The sequence below is a fragment of the Protobothrops mucrosquamatus genome, unplaced genomic scaffold (genome assembly GCF_001527695.2).
Source record: "Protobothrops mucrosquamatus isolate PMUCROS unplaced genomic scaffold, P.Mucros_1.0 scaffold454, whole genome shotgun sequence".
Classification (NCBI taxonomy): domain Eukaryota; kingdom Metazoa; phylum Chordata; class Lepidosauria; order Squamata; family Viperidae; genus Protobothrops; species Protobothrops mucrosquamatus.
The window spans coordinates 162,917-189,847 of record NW_015386777.1 but is presented as its reverse complement, the minus strand read 5'-3'; the positions used below and the strand labels follow the sequence as shown (position 1 = coordinate 189,847).

Sequence of the window (26,931 nt, the reverse complement as noted above, 5' to 3'; positions counted from 1 at the left end):
CCACCAGCCACTGTGTCTGCCCCCCTCCCCAGTATAATAGTGAGGCCATTGATCCAGCTTATTTTGACAATTCCTGGTTTCTTTTCCCAAATTTTTCCTTTTTTTGTGTGTGTATTGATTCCGCCAGTATCGCATTCTGTGCTAGAATCTGGGCAGCAACACACTTATCCACTCATCTTTCTTCTTAGAATTAAATTTGATTATGTAACACGAAACTAGAGGACGCAAACCTCAGCGGGAATGAAATCTGATGGAAAGCACATGACCATTTGCGAAGATTTAGTCCCCTGACTTTTCCGTAACTCAGGCAGACTTTTTCTTCCACTTGTTTAGGCAAAACGTATTCCAGGATCCAAACGTGTTCTCAGACTCTCTAGCTGTAGTGTAAAAATGATCTGTAAATGCTGGTTTGTTGGGCTGAAGGCCCCATTTCTAAGGAGGGCCATACAGCAAACATTGAGATGGTTTGGATCTTACACATTAGGAATAACAAGGAATGTTGGGAAGATCCCCATTTCTGGAAGAATATGCCCAGAGCGGTATCCTTCGGTTTACGAGGACTTATACTGTAATTATGCTATGTGCATTTACCCCATGGGTACCTAAGAGGCAATTTATTAAAACCTTACTGTTTCAGGAAAAAAAAGGAGGATATAAGGATGACTCCTCTTAGGATCTATTAGTGTAAGGAAGCAGTTTGTTGATGAAAAACCTGTCTTAAAGGATAAATGCTATTTGGGGTCATTTGTGTCAGATTGATGGACTTTATGCCGAAACATAATGCTTGCTGCATTGAGTGTATGTTAACTGAACTCTGACTGCCATAAAACTTGGTCATTAGGTATAGAAAGAGAAAAATTCAGTGAGGCTAAAAATATTTTTGTATCATTATACAAGTAATGTTTCAGTTAATTTGTAGGTATATACCAAGGGTCTTCAAACGTGGACCTTTCATGATTTGTGGACTTGGCCAGGCACGCTGGCTGAGGAATTCTGGGAGTTGAAGTCCACAAGTCATAAAAGGGCCAAGTTTGAAGACCCCTGGTGTATACTGTGGCCAGTGGCATCTATGAGGAGGTCAAAAAAATAAATCAGGACGGCAACCAGAACTGCCCGGTGGAAGCTCCATCCCCTTGTCAATGCATATTGTAGTGGTTGCCATTTTGACTACAACTACCCCTTGCAGATGCCCCTTCTGTTTCTCTGTAGCATACGACACTGATATCTGTGACTTTAGTCACAAAAAACGGAATATTTCATCTAAGAGATAAATTTCTTTTTACTTCAGTCACTTTGCGATTTATAACCCCCACTGGAAAATGTAAGAACACTGATGGTTCCTTAATCTTGGCCTTGCCTTTTCCCAATATCAGTTCATTTTCTGAAAGGTGATGTATGAAACCTATGGGGAGATATCCATACATGATCGAAACTGAGCAGTGTTATGAATCAGATAATAAAGTCTGCCTAAATTCTTCCCCTTAACTTATTTATTAATTAAGTTTATATCTCGCCCATCTCGCTAATTAAGTGACTCTTTAGAGAGAGAAATGTCAAAAGGCTATTTATAATCTATGTGTGCTGATACAAAATGGGGGGTGTGGTGCGGTGGAAACCAACCTATGGATTTAAAAAATAGGGCATTTTATGGACGTTTTTCTTCAGTTACAGTCTGGGTGTAGAGATGCAGCATTACTTTGGTGCCTTTTTTAAGATAGTTGATAATTTCAATTAAATGAGCCATTGAGCAATAAATAACATGGTTTGATTGATACAGATACTTCGATGGAAACAGCTTTTATGAAAAGTTGCATATGGTATCTGTTAGCAGTTGGGAAGATCGGTGGTTGAGTTATTGCACAGATTAGCTGGAGCAGCCGAAGGGCCTCAGTTTAAAAAGCCTCTGTCTGTTTTAAATCTTGAGATTCTTGCTAGCTTTGTAAGCTGTCACCTTAACATGCATATTTTAAACATCACAGCCTAAAGATTAGAAAAGATTTCGGAATGTTCTCTGAGTATAATGTAAGGGTAATTTAAAATGTATTTATATTTCCTTACTGTATAATCACCCTTTAACCTTTAGATCATGGCTTCAACTTGCAAAACACAGCACAGGTAAAGTGAATGAAGCTTAAAATATATTTCAAGTGAGTTTAACGTTTGTTTTAGTCATTCAGCATATTTCTGTCACAGGAAGGCAGCCTTGTGAAGCAGCTTACAAATAATAAAGGATTTGGACCCAAATATTAAGAATCTGTGTCAAGTCTTAGTAAAACCTGAACCTGAGACCGAGAGAGATCATTCGGAACTGACTTTCTTCACCACAATTGCCATCTCAATCAATTCCCATTGTTGATATCATTACAAACGGGTCACTTTTCTTCCTTTGCTGCAAACAATCTCTCCCCCACTATTCATTTTGGCTCCCTGGTGTGTTTCTGTGTGCCTTCTTAGTGACGTTGGCAGGTCATTGTCCTAAAACAAGGTGCACAGAGATTCCCCAGGCTGCTTGTTGTCGTCCTCCTAGGAAAAATCTTGAGGCTGAGTAACTTCGCTTCAGAGCTTCTTCTGGCTTTGACCTCAGCCAGAGAGCGTAAGGAATGGCGGCTGAACCGTATCTGGGTCCTTCCGTCTTCTTTTTTCTATCTCTGCCTTATGGCCGTGAATGCTTTTGTTGGGAAGGGATGGGGTGGACTGGCCATTTTGTTTATGGGCCTCTTTCAGAGGTGAGTTCAGATTCCATGGATACCTCTCAGGCACTCAATGTCAAATCGATCCAGTTGTCTCTCAGTTCAAAACACAATCCTTAATTCTAAGTGCACCTTATAGACATCTGGGGCTGCTGGTGTCTTCTTTTCAGATGTTCCTCCAGTCGCAAGAGAAGCCATCCTGCCTCAGCCGGAGTTTCTGTTTCTGTCGCCATCGTGCTTTGCTGAGCGATGCATCGGCGCCATCCCCAGGGACCAGTTGTGATCCATTGGGTGTCTCTGCGCAGACAACAGTGGGGAGGGATGATAGTTGTTTGGCACCCTCGCCTCTCCGTTGCCCTTTGAATCAGGAGATAGTGATGGGTTTGCTTCCAATGACCCCTTAGGGCTTCCATTAAGGAAAAAAAAGCCCAAAATATAAGTAATTGCTGAAATATTCATCCGTTCTTGTGTGTATGTGTGTTTGAGTTGCAGAAGGCATTTTGGAGATTGACCTGAACTACCTTAGATAGAGAGTCTCTATAGTCATGAAGAATATTCCCCCTTTTCACTGAGCATAATGGGAGGAACCAGATACTGCGCTCATCACCAGAAAAATTACCCTTTTCAACCCTTTAGAACCCCTTGAATCCACTTCGCTTTAGCAATCCTTCCCCTCGCGTGAATTGGTAAATTTGGTTCACCAACCTCCTATGGATACCAGGACATCTGGGCTCCCCTTCGGAACAGAAATGGACCCTGGTTACCTGCTGTAACCTGGATTTAAAACTGAGAAGGGGATTTAAAGAGTACACGTTCGCACCCAATGGCCCCTTCTTAAATCAGACGGGTCTTTATGGCGAATTGAGCCCAGGAAGTGACTCAGCAATTGTCAACACTTTTATATTCCCTCTTCTTTGTCAAATCTAGCTAGTTGTGTAGCTCTACTCCCTGAATTGCAAAAATCTCCACAAATCTGGTCTGGAAAACATGGTTTTTAAGAATGACTCCAAGCATTTCATTCCTTACCGTGTTTTTGGGTGACTTCATTTCTAATCTAATTAGAGATATTTCTGATTTCTAATATGAAATATATTTTTCTGTGCTTTTGTTGCCAAATAGTTGTTTTAAATCATTTGATATTATTATGATGATGGTTTTCATTTATTACTCAGCACACTAATAGAACTAGAAACTTTGTATTGCTTTGTTCAACACTGGTATATTGAAACATTAGGGATGAACCCAAACATCTGATTTCCCCTTTGGGCTATAGAGAAAATCACATTTGAAACCCCAGCTCCCTTCAGGCTGCGGGATGCCATTCCTGTCCCCAAAGGGCATCTGTTATTTCAATTAGAGCAAGCGGGCGCCCAACCATTTTATAGGCATTGAAAAACAATTGTTCTCTTGTAGATCTGGCGAATGAAAAATATAACTTTTTTTTTTTTTTGCTTTAGTGGATGCTGGGTGAGAGTTATAATCCATCAAGCCAAGACGTTTTTCATGCGAAGGAATTATGTGATATTTTACTAAGCCCTAATAATACTCTCCTTCCTCATATAAATGCTGACTGGAAAAACAGCCAACAATGAAGTCACTGAACAATTTTTTCAGGCCAGGCAAAATTCTGCTTTTCTGCACTAAAACGATTCTCCATTTCCAAATATTACTACTATTTTCGTAACAAATTCCATTCATTTTGTTAAGCATACGTGCAAAGAGAAAGCTTATTTGTAAAGTTTGCTACACTGTCATAATGTTTAGTATTTTTAATAGATTGGTGCGACTGAAATTGAATTTTAGGGCATCATTTTATTGGTCTAAATTATACCGTATTTTTTAGGATAAGTAACTAAGTGGTGTGGATGTGGTCTCTCTTCAGCTCCCCTCCTTTCCCTGAAATTCCCCTTATATAGAATTACTTTGTCCCTATATCATTATTTTATTTTTAAAAGACTTATATTGCGTTATTTTCTTCAGGAACTCAAAGGAAAGACATACGAATGGTCTCCTCCAGCTACTCCCTAAATAACATCTCTGGGTAGTGAAAAGGATTGGTACAAAATCCTTAATTTGGCTTCACAATACAACGTTTGAGAGGGTTCAGGTTAAATTAATCTGGAAGAGGGCCGCCCTATTCATTCAACCATCTCAACATCAGTCCAATTTGGTTTGGAACTAGACCAGGCCTTCCCGTGCGCCTCCATGTAAATCACATTTAATGTACATTGACTGTGAGATGTCAGTTTGAAACACGTGATCAAAATTTAAAAAACTCTGAATAATATAAAAACAAAAAATTTAAAATCAACAGTCGTGGCTAACTGCCACTAAAGAGTTGAAAGGGAAGAAGAGGAAGGATCTGAAGGGAGATTTAAATTGGCCTTAAAGATTTGGTTGTAGGGCATGATTGCCGATGGAGGAAGGAAAAGGGGGCGGATGGATGGATGGATGGATGGATGGATGGATGGATGAGGGGAAAAAAGCCGGCAAGGAGGATCAGTTTAGAGCAGGGGTCTCCAAATTTGGGTCTCCAAATCCAGTCTAATGAACTATTACCAGGACACAATAGTCTCATTTTTACCACCCTGCGTTGGTCAGTTTAAATACTGTACTTGGAACCAGGGAAAACAAGTAGATGTCTTCAATAATTTATTGCCTTCTAGACAAGGCTTATTATGCAGAAGCCCCAGCACTCCATCAAAACTCAGTTGGGACTCATTAATTCTCTGGAGCGCTTTGGAAAAATACCTGATTCTCTCGCATTTTTTCCTCCTAAGGAGTCACCTTTTGAAGCCTTGGGCATGTTGTTTTGCAACCGGGAGCAACCCCCCTCGTGAGCTTGTGAGGGTGAAGAAAGGTGTTCATGGTTCAGGTATCTGGGCTGCAGGTTCAGAAGAAGTAGAAAGGCCCAGTTTTGCCCTACTAGCAGCTGGGTCTTCTGTATAGCTAACAGCCAGGCTCAGGCTATTAGCCTTTTAGCTACAAAGCTATTTTAGAAGCATTTCCAAAGTTGTTTGGATAAATGTTACTTAAATCTCCTGAACTTGAAGAAGGTGATTACAAAAACAGGATGATTTCTTAGAAATAATTTGCCAATTTGCAGCAATTTTCAAAATGTTCTCCATTATCGAGTGTTAAGTGTACGAGAGACATCGTGTTCTGGATAATGCACCCAGAGCTGTGAAAAGTGCGAGCGTCTTGCTCAGCTCATATTTATTTCTAAATGCTTGGACCAAATGATTAATTCTATGAAGATGTCAAGGGAAAAAAATCACTGTTCACTTGTGGTATCTACTACTAAACTTTATCTTACTCATTCCCTTTTCTCTGCATAAAAGAAAATTCAGGCCGTATCCCAGATTAAATTATTTGAACCAGATAACTATGCCTGTTGTGTTGTCTTTGTAGTCCTGTAGATCCTTACTTGATGAGAGTAGAGCATGTTATATAAGGGAATTTTAAGTTCTCAAGGAGTTTTTTTAGTCTAATGTAAAAATAACCTTTCTGCTAAAATAGTGGATGTAAATGGACAGATGAACAGATTTCACTTCAACAAGAAGCATGAAAAGTAAAACGGATGCTCCTGTTGTCTTACATGCAAGTAATAACTATTCACAACAAGAAAAATTGAAGAATGGCTGTGTCAGACAGTATGAAATTTAGCATAAGAATGTGACATCTTTGATAAAATACATAATTAGACTTGACACTTATAGTGAGCTTAGCTAGAAGATGGCATTTCCTAAGTATTCTTGTTTTAAATCTGCATGAATTATAGCAATTTTTTTTCCCTTTTCAATCACCGCCTTCCTTCACCGGAATTGGAGGATGTTGAAATGATTCTTTCCAGGAAAGCTGTAAAGATTTGGTGGCTCCATCAAACCTTGGAGGCAGGCTTGTTGTGACTGTTGTTTTGCACAATGAGTTGGTTTGTGGCTTTGAGTATTTAGATTCCCAGTTTCTGTATAGCAGTATTGCAATTTATGGTGCGATTTTTATTTTGATTATGTTATTATTGTGTTATCTCGTCTATTTATCTTCTCTGGTTGAAAAATAGAAATATATAGTTTATAGCAGTAGGGTTTGTATGGACCCTCAGCACCATCGTCTGTGTTGACTATTCTAACTGTTCCTATCCTGGACGTGAAGTTGACTTGGTTGTGACACCTGCCACCTTATTGAGGGTTAATGAGAAAGATTTGGGTGGCTAAGTGGGTGTCCACTTCTTCCCTCCCTGCTCCTCTTGAGGCTGTACCTTGAGTGGGTCATCCCAAATAGGAGGGTGCTGGTCTTTGGTCAAGGATACACAGTAACCGCATCCCCCTGTTTGAGCCTCAAGACAAGGTAAAGGTCCCCCCGTGCTGTTACCCTTTCCTCTTAACACTTTAAAGTATTTTTAAAGATGAAAGACGGGGTGCACATGTGATTGAGCACATGGGCGTCTACCATCATTGACCTGGAAACCTGTGTGGTCCTCGGATCAAAAATGATTGCCTACCTGGAGAGAAGACGCTTTGAGTAAGATTTCACAGTTCTCATTTTCATAGATTACGTTCTATGAAAATGTTTGATACGAGGAATTCATGTATCCACAGAGACATGCTCAAATTACAAGATCCAGCAGACTTAACAGGAAACTAAGGTTTCCTGCTATGTGAATATGCTTCAGTTCTTGACATCTGGACTGCTGCTTTCGGTTCCAGCAGTGAGACTGATTGACAGCAAGCCTGTTAGGCAGCAGGGAAATTTGGGAGTAGTCTGTCTCTTTTGCCCAATACTGAGCTATAAAAAACAGTTCGTATCCCTTCTGAAAGTCTACAGGAATCGCTGGGGAGTGAGGTTGACCATTATTTCTTGGGAGGGTTTTGTTTTTAAAAAAGAAAAGAACAGCTAGGAATCAGCCTGGCTTCCTAAACAGCACTTATCTGGCTTAAAATTATAAATCTGTCAGGCTTATCTTGAAGTACTAAATTCAATCCAAGTTTCATACACACAGAAAGACAGACTCATCAGGCAAAATATGCAAAAACAAGTAGTGAGAGAAAATGAGAGCCAACGGAGTCGGATCCAGGAAAGGCACTTTGGTAGCCAGGAGTTAAAAGAGGCCTTCACAGATCAGCATTGTTCCAGTGATCTTTCCAAGGCCAGATTGCTCTCCTTGGAGCTTACCCAGGCAGAACTAGCCATGGTTAGATTTGGGCTCCTATATTCAGTTATAGGGTCCTTTTGGCATGGAGGAGCACGCTTCAGCCTCTTTGTTATCTGATGGGTTCTCCTCCGTTGCCCGCGGTTTTGAGGGCAGGATGGAGGCGGCTGAAAGAGCGGGACCAGTGGGCTCAGCATCATCACTGATTCTGTCTGTGGAGGCTCTCCATCATCCAAGGTCCTGGTTGTCCCAAAGGTGCTTTTTCAGGAGGCAGCCAGACTTCCTTGCTTTTCTTTGAAGACGTTTCGCTTCTCATCCAAGAAGCATCTTCAGCTCTGACTGGAGAATCTTCTTGGATGAGAAGCGAAACGTCTTCAAAGAAAAACAAGGAAGTCCGGTTGCCACCTGGAAAAAAGCACCTTTGGGACATCCTTGGTTCTGGTAACATAGATTCTCTGTTGTGCTCTTCCTCATCCAAGGAGGCTTTTGAGACCAGACCATGACCAGAAGACGGGCTGTGATCTCTTTTACTTTTCTTGCAGTCATGAGAGTTTGGTATGATACTAACTTGATAGTAACATCTGATATGTTGGATATTGAGCCAGATATCGGGCAATCCGCTATCAGCAGGATAGCTCTCTACCATAAAAGAGGACCGGTCTGAGGGATCATCTAAAGATAACAACAAGTCACTGATGTATCTCAAGCTCTGTGTGAGATTGTGCCCTTCCCTCCTTTAGCCATCAGGGAGACAGGCCGAGGGCCGTTATTTTGGGGACCCTCTTGCCACATCCTTACCAGACTTTCTTCCCCAGAGTGAGACCCTCAGGGTCTTCTTTAAAGAGATTTATTGAAGGGAAAAGGGGAATTAGATTACAGAAACCTTTGGCAATTGAAGATGTTTATTTTAGCAGCCAATATATCTCTAGTTTTCCTAAGTTGGAGCTTTCTTGATCCTCTGGCTAGCCACCTGTTGATGTACCTGGGGAGATGGCTACATATTTTCCTGATAAAGGAAGAATGTGCAGATGTTCTGTGCTTACAATGTCGTGCAAATCATTATTCTGTTTCCCAGGCTCTGAGGAGCCCATTAATTTAGTTCCCAACCTATTTTAGACGTTGGGTTTGGTGATGGCCGTGGCCTACTTTTTATGAATAATGTTTGCTGTGTTTTCCCTCCCGGAGGCCAAGATCCATTTCCAAGGCAGAAACGTCTTGGATTTATATAAAGCTGTTGTCTGGGAAGCGGCCCTGACATTTAATAATTAGAAATTGATGTTAATTTTCAAAGTATAATCTTTAACATGCTTAAGGTAAGCTGTAAAGCTATTAATGTTCACTACTTTATCTTGTAGACTTGCTTTGCAGCTGTTGTCATGATAAATATCAACCTGGCAACAATTAAGAGTTTGTTTCAGCATTAATGAAACTGTTCCAGTCTTGAGGTAGTCCTCTCCTCTTCACATGTTGGCACTAATTTAAAAGAAAATGTCAGGCTAAATATAAGCATATACCCTGACAGTTCAGCTTTTTTACTTAAGTAGAAAAGCTGTTTGAAATTTAGCTTTCATCAAAAATGGGAAAACTGCCCACTTGAAATAAAACAATAGCTGAAATCTTAGTCATTTTCCACTTACGAAGCTCTGTTTCCATTAAAATAAACAATACAAATTGCAGGATGCCAAAAGCTTTATTCAAAGCGTTGGGGAAAAGTTTCTTTTGTTTTTTTGGCCCTCGTAATCCAGTCACATTTGAAAACAGGCACACTCTGGATTAAATAAGTTAAAATCCTAAACGGTCAGCTAATATTTCAGCAGAGAATTGGCAGATAGAAACGGGTTCAAACATGCCATAAAAATGAATAATGCTGGCTGGGTCCCCTCTGCGCTCTTTAAAATCCTTCCCACATTTCTCTGAACCGTCTTTTTCAAGACCCCGTGTTGATTGTCCCATCACTCTTATGGGTAATGTGAGCATCTTTTGTGTGTGTGGTGGTGTGTGCTCTGAGTTATTATTGACTGCTGACAACTCCCAGGACAAGTCCCTGCAATTTTCTTGACAAGATTTCAGAAGTGGCTTGCCATTGCCTCTTTCCTAGGGCTGAGAAAGGTTGACCGGCCCAAGGTCAACCAACTGGCTTGGCCTGTTGCCCTCATTTGATTGTCTCTCAACCATCATCATCCTTAACATTAACCTTTAAGGTTATTAGTTGAGTGTTTAATTTTTGATATTTTTTGTGCATTGGGCAGTATTAGAGTTCTTTTGGAACAACAGATGTTTCAAGCCAAAAAAGTTATGTTATTCTGCATCCCTGTGGAAAATCAGCTCCAAATTGCCTTCTGCTCCTGTTCTAATTCATTTTGGTTTAAAACACCAGTAAAGATAACTAAGTGGGGGAGAGGATGACAGTAAAATTTCCCAAAGTCAACCAAATTGTCTTTTTTAAAATTGTTTTCACTGAACGGATTTAGCAGTTGATCAATTCTGATGCCTCTGATGTGTTAAAAATTCCTTGAGGTAATTCACTAAAGATGATTTGCCGAAGATAATGTGTGAACAAAAGTAACAACAAAATAACTGCAGAAAATAAGTGCTTAACTCTTTTGTAAGTCAATAACAGGAAATCTCATTCAAATAAACTTAGTGTTGCCACAAAATTGATGGTAGAGTTGGCCTTAATGCCCTTGTGCAACAGAAGGATTTGAAAAAAACAGACGGTGTCCTATTTTAGAATCCCTCACTTTTCCAGAAGAGGCAAATATCCTTGAGAACCATTTGTATAACTAATTAAGGAATACTAGTACCAAGTAAGTTATACACATCTTATACACCTCCCAAGAGGGAATCCGTAGAAATAGGATCTCCCCTTGACTTCTCTGTGATACTAAAGCGTAGGGCTGTATGTCAACAGGGGAACCTTTTCTTAACCCTTAGAATAAATGTTATTTACCATTAACCATCAGCACTTATTTGTCCATGCTGCACTGACATTGTAAGTAACGATCACTTATATGTCATTTCCCTGGTCTTTTTATTTCCTCTCACAAAAGAGGAAACAGATCACATTTTTTCAGATTTCTAAATAGAGCTAAGGAAAAAAAAACCTGAGAAGTGTTCATTTATTTCAGTACTCATATAAATTATTTAAACCACTTCATTCAGTTCTCATTTATTTCCCATTACAGTTACTATCTTGTGGTAGAGAGGTGTTATAGCACTTTGTAGATATGGAAAACAAGCTCATTATATATTTAGCAGCACATTTTGAAAGAGAAATATTTGGCACATTCTGCCTTAGCCCATGCAGATTTCAGGAATAATAAATGTTGTGAGCATGATTCATAACTTCTAATGCTTTTATGTTTCCTAATGCAGCATTCCTTTCAAAAAATCTCAGTGTAGCACATGCTTTTGCACATATATGCTCAATAATTAAGTCAAAGCAACTGAAATAGTTTTTTTTTTAAAAAAAGTGAAAAACATGCTGTTAAAATATAATTAGTATGTATCACGTAAAAGTCTATAATTATATAGTCACTGAAGTTGGCTATAGTTACAGCGTTCTTTAGTGCATACTTAAGAGCCCAACAAATATAAAAAAGAAACATGCATTAAAAGATAGAAACACACATTCAAAACTCATAGTAATCATAATTATATCATATGAAAATGATTCAGAATGGATTGTTGAACTTTTATTAAAAGCTTGAAGAACAGAGGAACCCATCCAATCCTGTACAGTGTGTATACACACACACACACAAACACACACACAGAGAGATTCTTTATTTGTTGACTCTTCTTTCCATTAACTCCCAAAGCATCTTTTTGGCTGTGATCTTACAAACATTTATCTGGATGTAAACTTCATTAAATGCATTGGATTTGTGCTCCTACATGTTTAATGCAGATTTTTGTAATATAAGCTATAGATTTTTACTTTAATACTAGGAAAGTAACACAATTGTTTATTACGTAGTTTATGCCATTTTTCTATATATAGTTCAAGACAATGTGAAAAGGGCATATGATTCAAACAGTCACATTAAATAAATGTAAGTCCAGTTTCCCAAGATATTGATCAGGCAACTGTTTTTAACTTTAGGTCCATCTTAATCTCTATCTATAGATAAATATTGTAATTCTCATACAGAAAGTGTTGGATTATGATTTATGATGATTGTATTTTATGATTATAATTATCACTTGTTGCTTGTACGCACACTGAGAGCTTCTGCACCGGAGACAAATTCCTTGTGTGTGTCCAGCCACACTTGGCCAATAAAGAAGAATTCAGAATTTTAAATCCACATCAGGTAAATAGATCACATGTTGAACATTCCTACCAGCTACCACCACTTACACTATTTGAGATCAATCTGAACACCTTAAAATAGAAAAGTAATGTCATATTTTATATCTTCTGGGAATGAAAAGGTGATAATAGGCTAACTGCTTAGTACCGTAATGGTTTGTTTAACTTGTAGAATAGAAATTCAGAGATGTTCTCATTGGATTGCTGATTCTTTCTCTTTTAAATATAGGTTTGTGCTGTTGAATTCCTAAGAGTGCTGCCTAAGTGATGGTTGTGACAAACTGGAAAATAGTTTTCCACCTAATTTTTTTATTGACAAATCCTTGTTTGCTTGTTTCCTCTTCAGCCATTGGTAATCGAAATGCTAATACGCTTGCGAAATGCTTAAACATTTGTAGTAATCACAGCTGCAACAGTTGTCTGTTTTTTGTTTTCTCATATTCAGGATATTGGGTGTTTTTGAGTTCTTCCTTCACTTACTGTTAATTGTGTGTCGTGTCTCTGGTGTCTATTTTCATGTGGATTTCTTTTTCCGCTTAATAGCGGCCATCTTTCCGAAACCCTCTGTGCATAGCAATTTATTCTGTGTTTCTTTGCAGGGTTTCTTCCTGACCGTGTCACCGGAATCCATAATGAAAGTCGCAACTGAAGCCTCTGCAAACAACAAGATCTTCAGTCTAAATCTTTCTGCACCATTCATTAGTCAGTTCTACAAGGAACAACTGATGGAGGTCATGCCTTATGTTGACATCCTGTTTGGGAATGAAACGGTGAGAGCTTCTGGAAGTTTCCTTGTTTTAATACTGTGCTGGCATGTAAAGTGATGAGGGTGGCAGATCTGGGCTGCAGAGTCTGGGCAACCACTAGGTGTCAGCAGAGAGAGAGAGAAAGAAAACGGGCCTTTTGCTGCCAGCTACAGGTGGTCCTTGAGATTACGACCATAATGGAGCCATATTAGTCATCAGTCCTTAAATAGTTGCTGTTGTTCAGTTGCTAAGTCCTGCCTGACTTTTCGCAATCCCATGGACCACAGCACACAATTTGTATAATAATCTCTTCTTTATTTTGTATTTCAACTTGAGGGTAGCACACGGAGGAATTTTGGCAGCAGGAATCAAGCTATTGGTTGTTTGTTGTGCACCCACTTGTGCGCCGCACAAACCAGAAGTGACGGGGAAGCTAGTTTTCCTTTCAAATAGCCAAAGCTGCTCAACAATTAAAAAAATAGCTAGAAATTAAGGCACCAGGGTAGAAAGCGGGAGACGTCGAATTCGCCTCCTGCCTCAGCCATGAAATCCAGCAGGCTGACTCTGAGCCACTCACACGCCCTCTCAACCCATCCCACCTCACAAGGTTGTTGTTGTTGTGGGGAAAATAGGAGGTGGAGGAAGGTGTGCTGGGTGTGTTTACTGCCTTGTGTTATTTGTAAAAATAATAAAGTTGGGAGACAGACAGACAGAATAAATGGTTCTGGAAATCTCTTTAGAAACCCATGGGTGTTATTATTAAAATTTTACATTTTGGGTTAATATGTTGACGATTCATTGCAACTATGAACTATGACAAACCATGAGTTATTTGTGGAAATAGCAGAGGTGGGATACGAATAAAATAAAATAAACTGAGATTGTATGTTTGCAAATTAGATAAATGTTTCTCCTTACCTCGTGGGTATTTATTAGCTCGGCTTCACACAAGTAACTTAATAATAATAATAATAATAATAATAATAAATTTAATTTATATGCCGCCCTTCTCCCAGCGGGACTCAGGGCGGCGCACAACATATTTAAAACAAAACATAAATACATTCCCCCCCGATAAAACCGAATTAAATCAAATTTTAAAGTTCAGCAGGCGATGCTGTTGGTAGAAGCAATTCGTGCTTCTAACCGGTTCTTGCCATTCTACAGTCATTAGGTAGCAATCCGTGATTGGAGAACTTTATATTATTGTCATTTCTTTTAATTATCACTGAATTTAGTTTTCTAATAGCATCGTTGTGCAAATGATTCTTAGCTGTAATACCTTTTAAGTTTACTGTAATCACTGGATAATTAACTTGCCAGGATTTAAGCACACTCAGCTTTGCCTCAGGACATTTAACGCTCAAATAAGGTCAATTATCTCCTGATGATAAGTGCCTGGTCACAAGTCCCTGCTTAATTCATCCCAGAACTGCTCACCTTAAATAAGTAAATGTTTGTTGCATAATTTAAGTTCTGCTACTCTATCCCAGCTCTTTATATTGTCTAAGGATGCAGACTCTGAATGGGACCCAATGTTACTACCGGTAACTGGGAACAGAAAAAAGGATGAGCTTCAGCAGATGAGCCAGTTTGCATAGTTGTCTGCCTTTCAAGAAATAAAGCACCATAAATGTAATAACAGAAGCTTGGAAGTCTGACAGTGTTTCCCCTTCCTTTTTACATCAGAGACAGTGAAGGCAGGATCATCTTGAGTTTCTTCCTCACCTCTTCCTATCGTAGCTGGTGCTTTATAACCCTTGCCGTGTCGTTCTTCCGAGGCTGCCTGCCTGGTGGACCAGCCTTTGCGGTTTCCCGCCGTGGCACCAGGACAGTGTTCGGATGTGGGGATAACGTGGGCAACTTCACTGCTGAACACATCTTCCAGCCTCACTCTCCTTCTTCCCGCCTTGTCTTCAGCAAGCTGCAAAGCTAAGCTTTGATGGAATAAAATGTTCTTAAAATATAGCTCTGGTCTGAAGCCCCCACTGATAAAAATCCTCATTGGAAACTCTCTAAATCAGGGGTCCTCAACCTTGGCAACTTTAAGACTTGTGGACTTCAATTCCCAGAATTCCTCAGCCAGCTTGGCTGGCTGAGGAATTCTGGGAGTTGAAGTCCACAAGTCTTAAAGTTGCCAAGGTTGAGGACCCCTGCTCTAAATGACTGGAATTAATTATGCTGTTTATAAAATAGCACACTTTCTATGATTCATCTGATTCAATTAATCTTTTTATTTATCAGTGTTACCTTGACAGCAGCACTATAAATTCTTCTGTAGGTATTTAAAACATTGGCCTAGGAACTTATGAGTAGAAAAAAAAAAACTATATATACAAGATTTTTGAGGCTTCATTCAAGTTACGTTTCATCTCTCTCTCTCTCTCTCTCTCTCTCTCTCTCTCTCTCTCTCTCTCTCAATATATTCTAAAAATATATTTAGAAACATAGAAAAATGACGGCAAAAAAAGGCCTAGTGGTCCATTGACTCTGCCCTTTGACCTTATTTCTATTTAATATACAGGAAATCCTTGTTTAGTGGCTGCAGTTGGTTCTGGCAAAGTGGTCACCAGATGACATTAAGTGACCCATATGACTGAGAAAGAGGGGGACACTGGGAAGATCACCAGTTGTTGCTGTCTCCTTCCAAATTCTCTTCTGCAGTGTCCTGTGTGTGACCCATAATCTCCCTCCCTCCCTGCTCCTTTTTTGACCCCTTGCACCACAGAGAGTTTGTTTAAACAAACTATGACTTCTTGAACTGCTTTTCTGCCCAATATAAAGCTTCCCTAAGTGCTAGTTAACAAGCTCACTCTATAACCTTAATTAGCTGATTAGAACCTTCAAGCCTGCTGGTAGCTGCCTGAAACTGACAAGACCTTAATCAGTTTCACACTGAAAGTTTTTGTTGTTTTGTTGCAAAATCGCTTTATATCACCTTCCTAACTGAACAGTAGCCACCCAAGGCAGTCCCTACCCAAGGACTACCTGTAGGAAAGTTTGCCGCCAACAAAACAAAAAGTCATGAAAATGGGATTGTGCCAGTTAAGCCTGAGAAAAAAGTCCCTAATATGGAGTTGGATGAGAAGGCCTAGCACTGTCTTGGTCCTCACTGTAGAAGAAGTGAGCCCAGACTCTTTTGGCACCATAACTATTTCAGAAAAATAGATTTCCCGCTTTGCCTCTTCAGTTGAGTTGTTGGCAATACAAAAGATCTCAGAAAAGAAGCTTGATAGAACTTGATTAGGACATATCCAGACCATCATCTCTTTCTTCTCCTACAAGAAAGGAAGGCCAAACAAATGAGGACCTCCCAAGTCTGCAGGCAGGCGCCCCAGTGAGAGTGAGGCTACAGAATACTTTATCTGTTTTCCTGCTTTTGATGGATTTTGTGTCATTGTCACCTTTTTTCCAGTCTTGCAGTACCTCTGTTAATAAAGCATTTCTAATAAAGATTGTGCCAAGTCCAAGATTCCTTCATAAGTTAAGTGTTGCTGGCTAAGAACTCCGCATTCATTGTTTTGTCTTATAGTAATTTTTGTAACAGTTATAATAATTATTATAATAATTGTGGTTATGCCATGCCTACAGCCATCAATGAAAGAGCAGTAGTCATTATTTTAAATATTTAGAATAGAATAGAATAGAATAGAATAGAATAGAATAGAATAGAATAATAAAGTTGGAAGGGACCTTGGAGGCCATCTAGTCCAGCCCTTTGCTCAGGCAGGAAACCCTAGACCATTTCAGACAAATGGTTGTCCAATCTCTTCTTAAAGACTTCCAGTGTTGGAGCATTCACAACTTCTGGAGGCAGGTTGTTCCATTGGTTAATTGTTCTCACTGTCAGGAAATTTCTCCTTAGTTCTAGGTTGCTTCTCTCTTTGATTAGTTTCCATCCATTGTTTTTCTCCTGCCTTCAGGTGTTTTGGAGAATAGCTTGACTCCCTCTTCTTTGTGGCAACCCCTGAGATATTGGAACACTGCTATCATGTCACCCCTAGTCCTTCTCTTCATTAAACTAGACATACCCAATTCCAGCAGCCGTTCTTTATATCATCTTTGATCATCTTTGTTGCTCTTCTCTACACTCTACATTTACATCCTTCCTTGTTTGTTTTAATCCTGTTTACATACAGCAGGATTATAAACCACTCGGAGTCCGTCAACAGTGCTAGGAGGGAAGAAGGAAGGGAGGGCCCCAGTTTAAATATTGACCGATTTCCAAAATGATTTCAGTATTCAAAATGTTAGATGCCACAAAATGTGCACCATAAGTTAGGGGAGACATTTGAATTCTCTAAAAAAAAAAAAGTCAAAACTCAAGGAAAACAATGTGAGAACTGAATCAGAATACTCTTTAACGCCTGCTCTACATCACTACCACTCTTAATAATTTGCATAATTATCAAGGCATTTAAATTTGCTGTAAATACAAGCGATAAAGAATGTGCAACAGCATTCTGCCTTGGGTTGGGAACACAACATTAGTTAATTAGTGAGGGTGTTTTTCCTAGAGACAGAAATTTGGAACTTTTGCCTCAGCCATTTACAACTTATTTTTCTTGGAAATAGTGAAGTATTTGAAATAATGGGGAACGGGGCCTCTGACTTCCTTTTCTGCTGAGGATTGCGCAGCCCAACATCTTCCATATACTCTGAAAATACTTCATTTTGGCCTTTGAGAGCGTATAAATAAAACCTACTGGCAGGATTTACGTTATCTTTGTACCTAAGCCAATTTGTAAAATGGTTGTAAAGCTAGATCATATAATTGGAAAGACTCCTTCAACATTAATTGGAAATATGATATGGAGCTGATCAGCATTTCCCTCTTATCCAAACAGAAATCTGAAGACATTTCTAGCATATTTGAATAGTTTTTCTAAGGATAGTAATTGGCAGAGCAATGGAAATCAGTGTGTATTTTTGAGAGTTACCTTTGTTTTGATATTCTTCTTCCTTCAGTAAAACAGTTATTTCAGAATGAACATAACTGTTTTACAATGGTGTATAATGAATACAATAAGCATTTCTCTGGGTGTAGAGCAACCACTTCATAAGTCTTCAAAAGGGATAATGATAGAAAATCCTCTATAATCATAGCAGGGGAACCCTTTCTTATGATATCTTGCGGGTCTTAGTGCAACAGTACATTTCACACAAAAATTCACAAATATAATTTCCTAAACCTCGAGAGGAAGTTCCATATTTTATTTTTTTTAACTTAATTTTTCTCATCTTCCATTGGAGATTTGAGTCCATTACAATGTAGAAACAGTGGTTATTGGAGGGTTTCATGAGAGAAGAACGATGAGCTGAATATTCAGAGTCCTCCATTAATGTGTTGATCCACATGACTGCCATTTCTCCACTGTCTTTGAGATACCGCAAAAATTGCCTTTCTGGTCATGGTGGATTATGGGCCTCTCCAAGAGATAGACACGGGGGGGGGGAGGAGGAGCCTTTAACCAACCATAATATCATTCTGGGTGTTTTATCCCAGTGATTTCTACTTCAGAAATTAGCCATACTTGTAGAATTCTGTAGCCACAGGCTGTCATATCACAAGAGTTCTCGGTTGGATCAATATGAAATACATTCGCGATGTTAAGGGGGGCCGTAAATTGAAGTGTCCTTCAAACATTAGTTTGTTGTTTTAACATGTTACATCCGATGAAGCCACACAGTTGGAAATCTGGAATTGTAATCCAGTGAGGGTGAATATCTTGCATCCTGCATGTTGGATCCTTACGGTGCAACACAAAAGATTGACCATTTGTTCTCTATCCAGTTACTGTATGAGCCCTTGGCAAATTTACCTTCTAATTTACCAGCTGTTCTTATACTATCTGGGGGTTGGCTAGAGACCTACCCATTTTGTAAATGTCTTTTATCCCTACCCCATGTAGGATGGATACATCAATAACTGACCTTGTGTGAGGTCCATAAATAACTTTTCCAGGAAATAGTTAGTTCTTGTTCAATAAGAGACAGAACTGGATAGGACGGAATGTATCCATATCTGAGAATTCATGGATTCCAGCTATCCAAATTAAGCCATTTCATAGAGTCATGGTCTACTCTATCTCCTTAGTTCCCCTATCTAAAAAGGGGTTATATTGTGCCATTTAAGAAGCAGTAGCTTTAGTATTTAATGTTTTAACCTGATATATTCTTACACCTATGCATAGTAGAACAGAGGTCCCCAACCTTTTGGGCACCAGGGACCGGTTACGTGGAGGGAGGTTTTTTTCATGGACTGGAGGGTGCGTGATTTTGTGTGCTGCCTGCATCCTGCGGATGGGGCTTTCCTTGTTTGTGCGGACCGGTTGCTGGCATGCCACGGCCCGGTACTGGTCCACAGACCGGGGGTTTGGGGACCCCTGTAGTAGAAGATTCATTTTTCACAGTACCTTCACAAGATCCTACAAATTTATTTGGAATAAATTCCCTGGATAAAAAGCAGCTCCTTAAACTGGCAGGTAACACCCACCGTGGGGAGGGTCAGGGAGGCAGAGTTTCTGCACCCCTAACCTACATGAAGTCTCTAGTAAATGTTATACCTGGGCAGGTATGCTGAAGCCTCATTGGTATGTTGAGAGAAAATATTAAAGTGCGTTTTTTAAAATAGCTTGTCTAAATGTGAAGAGAAATAATAGGCCTTAACGTAATATACAGTCAATATTTTCTATCTGTGTTTTTACTGCTTTTAACAACAGTTATGATAGATTGATGTTCCTATTGTCATTTCATGTTTGTTCTCTTTATTTGTAATGAAAGATTCCATTCTGGAATCAGATTACAGCGTACATTCAGGATATAATTCTACATTATAAATTTGAAAATGATCTTATTGCAACCATATGCTTCCATGATTGATGGAAAGCTGTCTAAAACACATAGATTGCCATCCATCAAAAATTAAATGTGCTATAAAAGGAAAGGAGAAACAATGAAACGAAATGGTAATAAAGTTCTTTTGAAATGAGTCCTCTTCAATCCAGTGAATGTTAATTCTAATTTTATTATTCGTTATAAGGTTTTCTTGCTTTTAAAATTCTTAATTACTTTTAATTGTTAGCATTGTGCTATTTTATTTTTAATTCTTATTAGATAATTATTATTTTATTTAGATGTATTATTTAAACACCAAAATTTTCCTTTTTAAAAAGATCCCTATTGCTAGGGACATTTGAGGTTGATAGTAACCTTTAGATGAGAAGTATGTCAGGTAGGCTAGAGAGGCAATTCAGATTGTCCAGTTTAGAGGGGAAAATGCAGTTTTTGTAATGGGTTTAACCGTTGAATTAATTCCATCAATCATGAGATTTCAGAACAGCTGAGTTATATGACTATCCCAGCTACTGTATATCCCAGCTGTGACTATTGATCTTTTTGAAGTTCCAGCAGAAACTATACTGGTGTTAAAAATTTGAGCCAAAATTTATTTATTTGATGCGCTTGGATTTATAATTTATAATTCTTACATTGACATCTGGATGCCCGTAATCCAGGCTAGCAGAAAGGGGTTGATAACAAATAATAAAATGTATTTCTCTGGAATGAAAAAAAGTGTCGATCCTAGTATTTTTCACGGCTCCAGTAACATTTAGCAGTTTTTAAAGTTTATACTCTACCTTTCTTCTTGTCAGTATATATTTTTTTCCATTTTATTACAAGTAAATAATACTCTTTTTGAGACGGAGAGTAGCGGGGACTGGGTCCGGCTGATTCAATTGCCTGTGAAAGCCAAAAGTTTTGTGGATGGTTTCCTCAGCACTGCCAAGGGAGATATTTATTTTTAAGGCTTCTGGGTTTATCCATAGTCTGCATTATCTTTTATTTATACTCAACGCACAGCTGTATTTGGGTTGTCTGTTGGCAAAAGGGTTCAACCGCCAAACATAAAAACGTCTTGTTGTCTCTTTGGTATGTTACGAAATGGAGGCATCTCATTTTCTCTTTCTAAGATCTAATATCATTGGCCAAGTCAGGAAGAAAATATAAATTGTGTCATAATTTAATATACTTTCCTTCCCCCAAAATATGAGAGAACTCAGAAATATTTGAACTGTTTTCTATATGTTAGCAATTATTTTGAATCCCTGGAGTGCTGGAATGCTTTACTCATTCGGAATAGAGCGTCAGTGTTGATGGGACTCCAGCACTCCGTGTTAAATATTTTATTAAATGAAGCTAATTATATTTTTTTTTAAAAAAGCTTTTGCAGCTAACAATTTAGTGGCAGGATTTCTAGAGGAAGAAATGAAATCATGTCAATGAATGTACAGATGTACATGCCTAAAACATACATCTTTTTAGCCTGAACGTGTTCACCTGCTGAACATATTCTGGCATTTTGAAGCCAGCTGCAAGTTTTTGCCACATCCTGGATGATTTTGCGCTGCATCTTGGCCTGCCCCGTGGAAGGCCTCCAACGTCAACAGTCAGAATCTTTGTTGTGATTCTTATGTGATCTTAAAATCAAGAGAGAAGCTCTCTAAACATCTTCCAATTCCATTCGTTTAATGCTTTTCTCATCTTGTGGATAAAGGAGAGCACATTGTTCTTCCGTGGTCTCTTTGCCATCCAGTTGAGAGGAACCATAAAAAATTTCCCTGAAATTACTAGCTAACTCTGTTTATTATTTGGAAGCTGTTTGCACACCTTAAAACAATAGGTAGTATATATGATTAAGACATTCTGATATGAGTTGTTTCTTAAATTCTCTCTTACACACATATACACATGCACACATACACTTCTCTAAATTCTTCTTCTTCCAATAAAATTATTTTTTTCCCAATTGTGTGAACGTAGCTGAAAAGCAAAAGATCTCCATCATCAGTAAAGTGAGCTATTACGCCCTGGCCTTATCACATCACAGCTAGATATGAATATAAATGCATTTTTCCCTGAAGTCTGGCTAGCAATTAATTGAGCCTGCATAGTTTATTCTGTGCGCTCTACCCAACATTAAACGATACTTCTACAGATTAGGGGATATATAGATATAGATATATATTATTTATATATATATAAAGAAACATGGCCAAACTGATTGCTATTGAGTATCCATAATCTCCACCAATAATTTAGTTGCACAGTGTATTTTTGACTGCAGACGGACCCCAAAGAAAATAGCTAGAAGCTGAGCATATTGCCAAGAAATATTTCCTTTTTTGTAACCGAGAACGAAGTGCATATGTTTTAAAACCCTATCAGAAATCGCAAAATATGAAACTGGATCCATGTGCTGTAATTTTTGAGATCGGGCCATTTGAGCTTCCCCAGGGAAGCAGCTGAGTAATGTTGGTGTAATAAGGGCACCTTCAGTGTTGGAATAATAAAAGCATTGTTAAATTGTCTAAATCCCACCATAAGGAAATGAGAAAGGATTGGTTAAAAAAAAAAGAAGAGGAATTTTCCAAAATAGAGCAAGTGGGGGAAAACCCGATGGCATTAATGCATGTAAAACAACGAGATCTTCGTAAAATAGGCCTCCCATCCAACAACTAACCAGACCTGACCCTGCTTAGCTTCCCACTCTAGGTACTGCCTTCTGCCAAATTAGGAGGGATCAATGCTTTCCTCATTAAAATTCTTTCCAAGGTCTTGCAACACAGCATCTTCAATGGCTTTAATTAATATTAATTAATCTTAATCCATTAAAGTATTGGACCATTTAATCTGTCAGACCATGCATGGATTATAATTTGTTTAAAAAGCAGAGTAACTGGTCCAAGGTCTGAAAAAAAACAATCGGTCCAAAAGAGAATCCGTCCCCTATTTTTCAAGAACGTTTATTCTAGGTAGATCAATTCAGGAACAGGAACAGCATTATAGGAGACACCTGTGTGTTCTCGTATGCTGGGATTTGAGCTACCTCTATTAGATCACGTTTATGTAAGCGAGCTGTTATACTATGCAACATGTTATTTTGGCGCCGCATTGGTGCAAAAAAATTTGCTTTATTTAGAATTGAGCACTTCATTTAAATCTTCTCCCACAAGGACAGTCCTGGTATTAAAAGATCTTATCTAGGAAATCAATTAAAAATGAGATCTATCGTTTTTTGCATGACTAGACAGATCCTAAGTTACTTTTGCAGCACCTATTAAGCTCATAGCCATTATAAATCTTCCCAAAGAGTCTTGTATGTAAGTAATTAGAAGCGCCACGCCTCTTCTAGCCGCATAACAAAAGCCCAGATAAAGAGTTTCTAAACCGCTTTTAATGGTTTTCATGGTGTGTTAACTTGAAAGTGATACCAGGGGTAATACACCCTCGATTAGGTTGCTCAGCCTGAGTCTCTTAGTAACACTCCCCAGTCTATTAACATTAAAAGAGAGTACATAATCTTGATAATTGTATAAATTCTCCCGTGATGCTGAACAGGACTGGGGGAAAAAAACATTTTGGGCTACTTAATATATTTTTCTGTTTATCTATTAGGCTTTTCCCCGGCCTTTTTGTCTTTAATGTGTTTTTTTTTTCCCCTGAGTATAAGGTAAAGACCAGCCCCATCCAAGTACAGTAGTTCTTCCAGGAGGAGCAGTTGAAATTAATGAGTGCTGGATTTTAATCCTGTATGGATTCAGAGCACCAAACGCCAGCACTCCAGTTGATGATGGCAAAGCAGAACATGAAGTTCACAAACTTATCCACCAGACCCTCCTGGAAAAGGCATTAAAGCTTCCACTTTATTATAGTTCAGACACTGGACAAGGCAAACGTCAGCCATGTAACCATGAACTAGGCAGCATCGGTCTCCAAAGTGCCTTATGGAATGACACGCCATGACAAGTTTTTAAGAAGGCTTCGTATATAGTACAAGCCTCGTCTGGTTTAGAAATATATCAGAATCATGCAGGAAAGGGCTAAATCCAGAACCTTTGTCTGTTAATTGGGGGAGATTTCAGGCCTGAGATCCTTTTGCCAAGGACATTATGCCAGGAAAACTGGAAACATTTGATTTGGTGAAGCCTTATAATTTCCAGGTATAGTCACAGATATTATGGGGATGGTTTAAATATGGTAGGTTGAATCCGTCATGGTGTCCATTTCCAGTTGTGTGCCAATTTTCTTGTTTCAGTTATTCTATCTTGAAGCAACGTACCGTCAAAATTTCACCAAGATGCAGATAGTCAGTTTCTGAGATCAAGATGGAGTAAAGAATAAGACACATTTGAGCCAAATTGTAAATCAGATGCATTACTTGGCTAATCTAGGGTTCCAAAGATGAGCTTGGAACATAAACAAGGATAATACAGATTTGAAACAAGCAAAGCAGAGTTTTGTGAAGCTGGAATAATGAAAGCAAGCATCTTCATTCCAGCTCTTTGATGAATTGAGGATGGGATTTAACTGTCCACTTTCCAATCTCTGCAGTTGAGAAGTTGGAGAAGGTCCAGTACTGAGTCAGAAGATGTTGGTTTGAAAAATACTCAGCTATGTTTTGAATTGAGGCAGGTGCTGCTTATCTGGGATCTAGAAAGATCTGGAAGCTTCCTGCATATCATTTTTGGTGTAGTGGTATTTCTAGAGTTGCCACCACTGAGTTGATTCATCCTCTGACAGCTTCAGGCATGATAACAGCATGTTCTCCTTTCTCCAGGCATCACCATTCCAGCACTTACTGGGTACTTTACGTTTAGGGAAATTAGACAGATACTTCTATTCTGCACTTAGCTGAGATTTTTTTTTATTAAATGATGCTTGGTTTAATTACAAATTCATGCTTCAGTCCAGAAATTATGCCAGATGGAATAAGAATGAGGAAATAGTACTCAAGAATCAATACTCACTTCAAAGGACATGTGAATTTCGTGGCAGTACGTAAGATATTTGGAAACTTATCCAAGGTCCAGAACTGCATAATATTGTCCTGCCTTAGGCTCAAAAGCCACCTGGGTGATTTAGGCCCAGTGTCTCTCTCTCTCTCTCTCTCAGCCCAGCTCACCTTATAGTGTTGATGTTGTGGGGAAAACAGGAGGAGGAAAGCGCATTAGGTATGTTTGAAACCCTTGAGTTATTTATAAAGTAATAAAGTAACTGAGGAGATGGAGATGGAGATGGAGAGAAGCGTGTGAGCAGGGGGCCTGGTGGGTGATTCCAGGCTGGCTGGGACCAACAGGAGACAAAGGGCAATTTGCCTCAAGTTGGTCTTACTTACCTCAGAAAGCCTCCCATTTGTCATGTCTGTCGAACCATGATTGACTCAAAACATTTGGATAGAGTTTCCACAATAAAGAGGTTTGTCCAGGGTTCAGATAAATATATCTTGACATTACGGTTTATTCTGGCCTTTTCTGCTGTTTAAAAACATAGTCTCCAATATATCATTATGTTTCACTGTTCCAGTGATGCTCCTTAAATTCAGTCATCTAAAATTGAGATTAAGACATCAAAGTGTCATTCTCCAATTAATGGCTGGGTGTATTTTATTTAAATAACGTAATCAGCGGTTTAACACAAAATCTGGGACAAATAGATACTGAGATGTCTCAGGGGAAACATCAGATCAATTTTTGAAATCTACTGTGATGAGTTTGATCAAGAATCAATGCTAAAATCATCTTTAGATTCATGGCATGAAAGACATAGAACTTTAGGGAAACCTGATTCCAAAATCCTGTTTAATGCTGATACGGTTTGTTACACAGCAGCCTTGTTTGGAGTAGACCTACTTAAGAGGGCGTATTCTCATGTCAAGGTATCTAGCAAAGATTTCTATCCCATCCGTTGATGGTGAGCTTTGGCCATCATCCGCTGCAGCTTTTCACGATCTTTGTTGCTAGAAGGAAGATTTCATGATATTGTTGCACAAGAAAGGCTTTGATTTTTACCCTAGAAACAGTGACTAGAAGACCTCCAAGAACCCTGTTATTCTATGTTCTAGATCAGGGTCTCCAAACTTGGCAATTTTTAAGACTTGCAGACTTCAATTCCCAGAATTCCTCAGCCAGATATTCCCCATGTTGGCTGAGGTATTCTGGGAGTTGAAGTCCGCAAGTCTTAAAGTTGCCACATTTGGAGACCCTTCTTCTAGGTGGCAAACAACCTAAAAATCTGCCCTCATGCCAGCTCTCCCCCTAATCTGATAGGTCATCGGTTGTCTCCAGGGAAGTTGCTGAATCTGTTGCTCCTGCCATTCCTATTGGGCGTTTAGTGAAAGCACTTTCCCCTGTATGGCTTTATCCGCTGCTCTGTCGACCGTGGGCCTCTTTCTCTGCAGGACGAGTTTGAAGCCTTGAGCAGGGACGCTTTGTCCTGGATCACAGCTACAAATATTTGGACATAAAAGGTCATCTTCCTTCATTTGTGCTGTCATCACATGGTCATTCGCCCATCGTTGTTGCTGTCAGCCAAACACATACAATACTGATGATACAAGATCAGATTGTGACTCTAAAATGCATCAGGTAGAGTTGATTTGAGCCACAGTTGCAACTTGGGTTGCATCTAGCGCAAATTCCCAGGTTGTGGCTGCAGTTATTGGAAAGCATCATTGCCGTGATGAACGTGCTTAATTGTCCATCCTGACGTTGCCCATGAAGGGGAAAACCTGCATTTTATTTCCATCATGTGTGAAAGGTCCTTGCCGTCACATCCAGGGGTCTTTTCAGTGCAAGTAACTGGAGGGTTTGCATGTGACCAGCCTAAGATAATTCTGTAAAAGGGAACTGCCCGAAGCAGCTTCCAAATATGCTATTTCTTTATTATCTGGCACTTTATAATTAACCGCTGCTTTTTATTGTTGTTGTTGTTATTTCAGGAAGCTGCCTCTTTTGCTCGAGAGCAAGGCTTTGAGGTGAGTGAGCCTACATTACACGCTAAGCAGATTCTAAAAGGGTTTTTTTTCTTGCTGATAATGAAGTTCTTTGGGACAGTGATTGATGTGCTATTATCCTCTCCAAGCTTCGCTGCGGTTGCCATAGAGACTTGGCAGTCGTCATGGTTTCTTTGTTCTGCCAGCTCAGTGTTATGACGCACTCGGCTAGGTCTGCACCCAACATCGCCTACAGA

General features: G+C 39.2%; 1 protein-coding gene across 1 annotated transcript in view; it reads left to right on the top strand.

Moving 5' to 3' along the window:
- Positions 1-26,931, top strand: part of ADK (adenosine kinase) — a 126,263-nt gene that overhangs the window by 70,266 nt on the left and 29,066 nt on the right. The window contains exons 7-8 of the mRNA XM_015816460.1: positions 12,754-12,924; positions 26,681-26,716. Of these exons, the coding sequence (XP_015671946.1) occupies positions 12,754-12,924; positions 26,681-26,716 (207 nt within the window). The remainder of the gene's footprint in view (positions 1-12,753; positions 12,925-26,680; positions 26,717-26,931) is intronic.